This window comes from Phaseolus vulgaris, chromosome 2 (assembly GCF_000499845.2).
Source record: "Phaseolus vulgaris cultivar G19833 chromosome 2, P. vulgaris v2.0, whole genome shotgun sequence".
Classification (NCBI taxonomy): Eukaryota; Viridiplantae; Streptophyta; class Magnoliopsida; order Fabales; family Fabaceae; genus Phaseolus; species Phaseolus vulgaris.
This window is the reverse complement of record NC_023758.2, coordinates 8,373,767-8,383,466: the sequence shown is the minus strand read 5'-3', so window position 1 is coordinate 8,383,466 and position 9,700 is coordinate 8,373,767. Positions and strand designations below refer to the sequence as shown.

The 9,700-nt window shown below is 30.1% G+C and overlaps 1 protein-coding gene across 1 annotated transcript; it reads left to right on the top strand.

Annotated features, from left to right (window-relative positions):
* The first annotated feature begins 5,186 nt into the window (after positions 1–5,186).
* Positions 5,187–5,972, top strand: LOC137809609 (thioredoxin H2-like). Its single transcript, XM_068610721.1, has 3 exons — positions 5,187–5,425; positions 5,507–5,629; positions 5,722–5,972. Exons 1-3 carry the CDS (start codon positions 5,294–5,296, stop codon positions 5,851–5,853), a joined length of 387 nt encoding a protein of 128 aa, XP_068466822.1. The 5' UTR covers positions 5,187–5,293; the 3' UTR covers positions 5,854–5,972.
* The last annotated feature ends 3,728 nt before the right edge of the window (positions 5,973–9,700 follow it).

The window sequence follows — 9,700 nt, the reverse complement described above, 5'->3', positions numbered from 1 at the left end:
GTAATTATTTGATAAAAGAAAAGTAGAAAGCTTGTCATACCATTGGCGACCAGCTTGACGAAGGCCATACAAAGACCGTTGAAGCTTGCAAACATGCTGGGGAGAAGGAAGAGAGAGGCCAGGTGGGGGTGTCATGTATACCTCTTCATGGAGATCACCATGAAGAAATGTATTATTGACATCAAGTTGTTTTAAAATCCAATTTTTGGTAGTGGAAATAGCAAGGAGAAGGCGGAGGGTAGTGAGTTTAGCAACAGATGCAAAAGTGTCTAAGAAATCAAGTCCTTCAAGTTCGGTGAACCCATTGGCAAAAACTCTAGCTTTGTGGCGCTCAACAGTCCCATCAGAATGATATTTGATTTTATATACCCATTTACAAGCAATAGTTTTCTTTCGTGGAGGGAGAGGGGTAAGTTGCCAAGTATTGTTAGCAGCAAGAGCTTGAAGCTCATCTTGCATGACAGATTGCCAAGAAGCATGTTTGGAGGCTTCGTTATATGTCCGAGGTACAGGATGAGAATTGATAGAGGAAATAACATTTCTAAAATTTGAAGATAAGGAATTGTAAGATAAGTAATTATGAATAGGATATCTACTACTTACAGTGTTGGTTGCTGTGTGGAAATCCGCAAGATAGGCAAGTTATCGGTGAGGACGAGCTGATCTTCTTGGAAATTGGGGTGAGGTGCTTCCTGGAGATGTAGGCGGTGTTAATTCTGGTGGAGGTGCAATGTTGGATGCAGAGCATAGACACTATTTGTTGGAAGATCAAAGGATAATGAGGCTGGTGGAGGGACAATATTGGGTGTAGGAGTAGAGGCACATGGCTCGATAGGAGGTGCAATATCAGAAAAAAAAAAATCAAAAGCAGAATTATACGCGTTAGAAATAGGGAGAGATAAAGTGTTAGGGTCCTTAGGCAAGCCACTGTCCAATTTTTATGGAAAGTGGTTTTCATGAAAGATTACATGTCTTGATATCTCTATGCTATGAAACTTTAAATTTAGATAATATAATCTTTTGTATTTTGTGGGTAGCCAAGAAAAATACCTTTGATAGATCTATCATCTAATTTTTTTTTCCTATGTGCAGTAATGGTACTAGCATAACATAGACAACCAAACACTTTTAGAAAGGAAATGTCATATGGTTTTCCAAACAACTTTTCATGAGGAGTGATGTTATTAAGTAATGGAGTAGGAATAGCATTTATTAAGAAAACAACATGATTTACAACAAATTCCCAAAAAGTAGGAGGAAGATTTGCTTGAAAAAGTAAAGCCCGGGTTACATTTAGTATGTGTTGATGTTTACGTTCTACAATGCCATTTTGTTGTGGTGTTTCAACACAAGATTTTTGATGTATAATTCCCTTTGAAGCATAAAAATTTGACATAGCAAACTCAACACCATTGTCAGTACGAATCGTTTTGATATTAGTTTTGAAATGATTTTGAACAAAAACAATGAAGTTAATGATGTGCTGACGCACTTCAGATTTGTTATGCAGTAGAATAACCCAAGTATAACATGAGTAATCATAAACAATAGTCAATAAATAAAGAAAACCTTGCATAGAAATTATGGAACATGGTCCCCAAATATCAAAGTGTACAAGATCAAAAATAGCAAAGGTAACAGTATTACTTAAAGTGAAATGAAGTTTTCTCTGTTTTGCACGACTACAAGTGTCACATACATGATGAGTATCAACAGTAATAAAAAAGTATTGTTTGCTTAAGACATGTAATCTTTCAAGTGAAGGGTGTCATAATCTATAATGCCACAGTGTTTTGTCCGTGATATTACAATTAATAAAAGGAGCAAAACAATGCGGTTTAGAACGGCTAGAAGTAGACAAGGTAGTGACAAGGTACAAGCCAACGTGGCTTTAACTGTACCAATCTTCTCTTGGGTGAGATTATCCTGTATAATGCAGTGGGTTGAAGTGAAAGTTAAAGTGCATTTAAGTTGGTGTGTGAGTTTAGAAACAAATATTAAGTTTAATTGAAATGAGGCACATATAACACATCAGACAAATAAAACTTATCAGAAAAACGTAGTAAACCAGAATATGTGGCATAAACAGTTTGGCCATTTGGAAGACTAATTAAGACATGTTTAATTTTAGTATAAGTAGTAAAAACGTTCAAATTGTGACAAACATGATCCGTGGCACCAAAATCAATAATCCAAGATTCTTTTATAGCAGATAGTGAAGAGAGAAACTTACATGTTGAAGAATGCTCAGTATTGGGGATTTCATTCGCAGAGAAGGTGCTGACTTGATTAATTTGAGTGTGAGGGGCAGGATCCTCAAGGTTTTGCTGACGCAAAATGTTGGTAAGGAATTGACACTGCTGTGATGTAAGTTGAATCCCCTTTACATCCTGTTCTTTAGGAAAAAGCTCAGAAAAAGTGTCAGTAGTAATCATATTATTGGCTTGGGATGTCCAATAGGTGACTTTGTAGCCAGGAGGGAACCCATGCTTTTTATAACAGGTGTCGACAGTGTGGCCAAGACGATTACAAAAAGTGCAGACTTTTCTAGTAGAAGAAAACGTTGAGGTTTTAACATTACCAGAAGAAAAACCCACTTTGCAAAAACAAACAACCTTAGTATGACCATATTTACCACAAAAATTGCATGTAATAATGTGACTACTATTAAGACTATGAAGACTAGGGTTTTCATTAAACATTGTCTAAGATATTTTTAAACCCAATCAAAATTTTGAAATAGAACAGAAAAGATAACCAAGAACAACAAAGGGGGAAATAAAGATCAGAGAGAACTGCAACAGAGCTCTTCATTCAAAGAGCTTTGATACCATATTACAGTTAATGAAGATGAATATTCCTCATCTGATGTGGTGCATCAAATGAAGCGCACGTAATCACACGAAATCGCAATAGAGAAAGGGAGGTTCTGATGAAGACTAATTGCAAATAAAAAAGAGACAATGACTTAAGCATAAAAGAGAGAAAAACAGAGAAAAGAAAATACAAAAGAAATTCTTATTTACTTGTGTATTAGAGAGTAAAATACATGGTGTATATATAAAAAAAAGACTAAGACATAACTGAAACAGAAAAGGAAAGTTGTACCAAACAAACAAAGCCCAATAACTTAACATAAAAACTAAATATGTTAACATAAGGGTTAATGCATCTTAGTTGATTAATGTTGAACAATTTAAAAAGATTACACGTATTTGTATAACATGTTTCTTCTAGAATTAAATAGATAATTATTAAAATTAGTATTGATTTATTTTATAATTTAATTTAGGTCACTATGTTGTTAATAATGGACATATATACCATTAATACAAAACTCCCAAAGAAAGGATATATATGATTTAATGGTAATGAACAAAATATTTGACATCCTTCCACTAGTAAAAAAAACTCCTTTACAAGTTAAGAATTGAAAATAAAATAAAATAAAAATAAAAAATAAAAATAAAAATAATATATATATATATATATATATAAATAAATAAAGATGATTAAATGTAATGTGGAAACATATGAAGGTTAGGGCTATTAATATTAATTAAGTATATTTAATTAATTTTTATTTATATATTTAATATATTTTAACAATGTTTTTCTTTGATATTTTTTTTTTAATTTCATGATTTTAAGAATGCATTATGTTTGATGGAAGAGAATAAAGAACATGAATGTACACTTGCAAAATCAGAAATATCATTTGGATCAAGGTACATTAAAAAAAATGTAGACCAAATGATATACTTACCCCGATCAAGTTAATTATTTTTATATATCTAATTTTATTTTCTATGTATTTTTATATTATTATATTAAATTATTTTTACATTTATATTTGACTTAGGTATTAGTTGTCTACATGCCAATAGAAACAAATTAAAACTTTAATTCTGGTTCAGAGTGAGATGTTCTTAATAATTTTAACATTAAAGTGAATTTTTTATATTATATGTGCAAACATATAATGTTATAAGGTTGAGAAGATAAATAATTATGTACCGTAAACATGTGAATGCTTTTAGTTAATGAGTTGAAGATCACGTTAATTAAAAATAAGTTAATCAAACTATATAACATATAAATAAGTATAAATTTAATTCTAGATGTTGGTTTTATGAAGTTTAATTAGATTTAAAATTTCACTTTAGACGTTAGTGTTAAAGTTTGTTCCAATTAGATTTATTATTATAAATCACTTCAACTTATGTAAATAAAAAGGGAATATAAATAGATTTGACTTTTTTTTGTACTTATTGTTATTTTTTCTTTACGGTAACACCACTCACTCGAGAGCATATTTTTTTATTTAATTTCTGCGGCCACATTGCTTTAATTTTTAAACCTTGTGGTGAACATCATGCTTTCATCTGAAAGGAATAGGATAAAAAGAAAAAAGAAAAAAAACCTGCTACTAAAATTCTAATATATTGATTTTTCACAATTTTTTTACACCACCTTGAAAATGAGAGGTGTAAAAGTAGAACCAAACTTTCACTTCTGAGAGAAAATAAAACATTTAACTCATATATTATCTTATTACTTTTTATTAATCAAATTCATTTTATTTGTTTGAAGTTCACACTCAATTTAAAGACTAAAATGGGGAATTATAATCAATAATTATGAAGCCAATATTTGAAGTTACAAATAAATGGATGTATATAATAGTAATAATAATAATAAATGGTGTATAGTTATTTAAAAAAAAATAGAGTTGATTTTTTTAATTAATGGTTCTAACTTTTATTTTAGTTTCTGAATTAAATACTTCACTTTAAACGAAGCAAATCCTTATTAAATGTGTTCTTAAATATTTCTAAGTTTATCAATTTTATTTCTAATAGATAATTATGTATCAGAAGATGAAACAAAGAAATCATATAGAGATGTTCTAAAGTTAAATTGCAATATTGTAATGATTAAAGAATTAAAAATAAAAATGTATTAAAAAGTATTTTTAATGAAGATATGTTTTACTTTTAACTGTATACATAACCATGGTATAAAATGGGTGGAGGTACTAGGCATCCTTTAATAGCTCTAGAATTAATTGAAAGAATGTGATTCTTTATTTTGTGTGGTGAGTGGTTCGCTTAGAAAATGATAATTAATAATATTTCCCCACCACTAATACACTATACTTGGTTGCTCTATATAAGGTTAATGTTAACGACCTAAGTTCTAACAAATATACCACACAAAAACTTCACTCATAATTTTACAAATCTCAAATCAATTTTGCTTTTTGATCCCACAAAGCTGCATTAACAGCATCATGGGAGCCAACTTTTCGAGTTTTGATGAGTCTGTGGAAAAATCATCACACTCATCATCGCTCATCCTCACCTTCCATTCCACTGCTAAATGGAAGGCACACTTTCATGCCTCCAAAGAAACTAACAAGCTGGTAACTTTCATATTCTTAATCATCAAATTATGGCTTCAATTCATGAGAGAAATTGATTAATGTGTTTTTAACTTGTTAAAGTTGGTCATCGACTTCACTGCTACGTGGTGTGGACCTTGCAAACACATGGAGCCTATAATAAAAGAATTTGCTGCAAAATACACAGACGTGGAGTTCATTAAGATTGATGTGGATGAGTTAATGGTATATATACCTTCATCTCGTTGATATTATCTTGTTTAACAGAAACATGTTATGATATATTGATAGAAATGTACGTATATAAATGGAAACAGGAGGTTGCACAGGCTTTCCAGGTGCAAACAATGCCAACATTTATACTAATAAAGAAAGGGAAACAAGTTGAAAAGGTGGTGGGAGCCAAAAAGGAGGAGCTGAAGAAGCTCATTGAGAAACGCAGGAATTGATCACTGCATGGATGCATCATCTATATATCTCCTACTGTAATAATAAACTACTTGGGATCACTTTCGATATATATATATATATATATATATATATATATATATATATATATATATATATATAGAGAGAGAGAGAGAGAGAGAGAGAGAGAGAGAGAGAGAGAGAGAGATATCAGGTGTTTCTGCTGCCATGAGCATGTAAGTGTAATATGAAAAATTAAATGAACTTTCTAAAATTTTAAATTAGTTTTTATATACATTAATGGGTTCGATTTCCTCTATGACATGGTTAACATTAATAATAATAATAATAATAATAGCATTAATAAATAATTTGTAATAAAAAGTTATATTAAAATTTATTTATAAGCAAATTTTACTTTATGTGAAATTCACTCAAGAATCAATTTTTACATAAATTATTATATTTTATAGATTTAACTATGCTTTTTGGCTCTCTAAGTTTTAATTAACTAAGTTGAGTTTGTTAAGTATCACAAATGTTTTTAGAATGATTTCAATTGAGACCTTCAAATATTTGTAATTGTAATTTTTTTATTAATTAGAAATTGCTTACATAGGACATTGACCTATGATAAACTTATGAAATTAAAATCTTAGAATTATAGATATATAAACTTGAGAGAGACTAAAATGTCACATATGTAATACCTTAAGGATCCAATTAATACAATTGGAATTTGAGGGATTAAAAAATCTATTAGAATGCTTCGAAAACCAAAAGTGTCACTATAAAAAAATTATAAAATAAAAATCAATATTTAGGGACGAAAAGTAATTAATTGTTGTGACTAAATTAGATACTATTTTAGATATTAAAATATTTTTTATTTTTAAATTAGTTTCTATTATTGTTAAATAATTTTTAAATTAGTGTCTAATTAGCAACCAATGTTTTTGCTATCAAATTTAGAATCTAAATAATTGGTAGCAAGAAAGAACCTTGGTTACTAATTAGACACAAATTTATAAACTATTTAACAATAATAGAAACTAATTTAGAAAAAAAACAATTAAATATATATTTTATAAGAAAAATGTATATATAACTATTCATTAATTTAAAATTTTTATTTCATTAAATAGGTTAAAGTTGACATAATTATATTAAAAGGTTGAGTTATTCCCCTCTTATCCTAAGTTTGATTCAAATTTAAATAAATGATTCAACAATAAAAATTGTAAGATGAAGTGAAAACAGATAAATCAGCCCCATTCATCCTTTATACAGCACATTATTTTTAATTAGTCACCCCACTTTGTACCTTCATTTTTAGCCACATTATTAAGTAGGAAAAGTTTTCTTTGAGAGTACCTTTTTTTTATCTACTTTCACTTTACAATTGCTTTTCACAATAAAATATTATATAATAATAATAATAAATATAACTAGAATATTATAATAAAATAATAATTTATAAAATTGTGGATTAAATGTCAAATGGGAATGTCAATCTAATATTACTCTTCTTCTTTACATAATGACTCCTATTGAAATTTTACACCCCGTTTATATTCACTTTCTTATTTTTCATATCCTTTTCTTTATAAATACAAAACTTTATTTTTTAATAATTATATTATCTCTAAAAGTAAGTTCTCAAGTAATAACTAGAGTTGTAAAAAATTATTTATTTTTATTTGATCTACTGATTTTAAGGCAAAGGAAAATAAAAACATACTAGTGAATTATAGGTTGCTGTAATTACAATAAGTTGTACATAATTGACCTCATAATAAAGGGAGTGCTGATATCTTAATACCACAAATTATAAAAGAACATAACGTTTATATTTTAATTATATTTAATTTATTTTTTAATTGAAAATATTATTATAATGTGTTGTCAAGTATATGTGTATGGTGTGAAAGAAATCTTTTCCTAATAAAGGAGACATTATTGGATTTAGGTGATGAAAATATATGAGTAAACTGGTAAGAAAATCTTTTATTAACACTTTTAGAGCATTAACATATACTTGATATCGGACACGTGACATTGGGTGAAGATGTGATAGTGAGATTTTTTGTAATTGTAATGAGAGTGATGTGGCCAGGAGGAAAGTTTTGTAAGAGTTTTAGGATTTAGGCATTGAGTGTTAATGTGGAAGCAGGAGAAGCTCGAACGAAAGCGGTGAGCGAGAAGCAGGAAGCTCAAAAGGTTCGTCAAAGGGAGGGAGAAAGAAGTAGCAACCTCGTTGGAGGGAGGGAGAAAGAAAAGCGGTCTCGTCGGAGGGATGGAGAAAGAAGCAAGAACCTTGTCGAAGGGAGGGAGAAAGAAAAACGACAAGCTTAAAATGAGGTAAATGTCTATGGTGTGCGGTCGTCGCTACTTCTTTCTGTGTTGTTCAAGTGTTCAACGTCATGGCTGATTCTGTGTTATTAGATTGGGTTTAAATAATTTTTTTTTTGTGTTTGGTTATTGCAAAAATAGAATTTATATTAGTATTGAAGTTGTCTTTTGGTGGATTTTGTTGTTGTGTGTAACGAAATGTGCAATTGTTATGAAATGCAAGATGTGGTTTTATGTTTCATACTGTGGTTTGGTAGTGAGTCCATATATTTAAAGTCATATTATGCTTTACTTAAGAAGATGATAAGTGGGTGAAGTAACTGAAATTTTTGACTGAGATTGTCCAGTTCTTATTTTCAATGCATGGGGTGGCCAATGTGAAGGCAATGCCCATTTTTTGTGTTTGTGTGCATTGTATGCTTATGGATTCATGTATGAAAGAATTATGAGGTGAATTGTCATGTTGGAGTGCAGTCTCTGAATTTGTGAGCAGGTGACCACATTTTTTGACTAGGTGTCCAGTTTTGTTTTTATTGCATGGGGTGGCCAATGTGAAGACAATTTATTATGTGGTTGTTTGAATTTTATAGTTATGGGTTGATTTATGAAAGAAATATGAGGCCAATTGTCGTGTTTGAGTGCAATCCCAGAATTTGTGAGTAGGTGATCACATTTTTTGACTGAGGTGTCCAGTTTTTTTTACAGCATGGGGTGGGTAATGGAAGACAGTGCCTATTTATTGTGTAGTTGTGTGCATTGTATGCTTAAGGGTTCATGTAAGAAAGAATTGTGTGGTCAATTGTCATGTTTGAGTGTTGTCCTTGAATTTGTGAGTAGGTGACCACATTTTTTGACTAGGTATCCAGTTTTTTTTTTACTGCATGGGATGACCAATGTGAATCAAAATAATTCCATCCCCAACGATCCAAATACGAAAATTTTGGTCATATTTAGAACCATTCATAAACATCACAACAAATATTATTAAAACATTTATAGCACCCATGTAAATAAGTAGTTGTGAGGCAACTACAAAATTAAAGTTTGATAAAATATAGAATAAAGATACACAAACAATAACTAGTCCCAATGAAAAAGCAGAAAAAATCGTACCCATTTCATGTGTGGTTGTGTGCATTGTATGCTTATGGGTCCATTTTTTACTAGGGTGTCCAATTTTATTTTTGATTGCATGGGGTGACCAATGTGAAGGCAATTTATTGTGTGGTTATGCGCATTGTATGGTTATGGATTTATTTATGAAAGAATTGTGGCGTCAATTATATTTAGTGCAGTCCTTAAATTTGTGAGTAGGTGATTACATTTTTTTACCGTGTCCAGATTTTTTTTACTATATGGGGTGGCAAATGGTAAGGCAATGCCTATTTCTTATGTGGTTGTGTGCATTGTATGCTTATTGTTCACGTATGAAAGCATTGTGGGGCAATTGTCATGTTTGAGTTCAGTCCTTGAATTTGTGACTAGGTGACCACATTTTTTTACTGAAGTGTTCAGTTTTATTTTAGATTCCATGGG

Bases quoted from the DNA above. Each gene is read 5' to 3' on its own strand.
- LOC137809609 (XM_068610721.1), top strand. From the start codon at position 5,294: ATGGGAGCCAACTTTTCGAGTTTTGATGAGTCTGTGGAAAAATCATCA. The intron at 5,426-5,506 runs GTAACTTTCATA...AACTTGTTAAAG, and splicing joins CCAAAGAAACTAACAAGCTG to TTGGTCATCGACTTCACTGC. The intron at 5,630-5,721 runs GTATATATACCT...AAATGGAAACAG, and splicing joins TTGATGTGGATGAGTTAATG to GAGGTTGCACAGGCTTTCCA.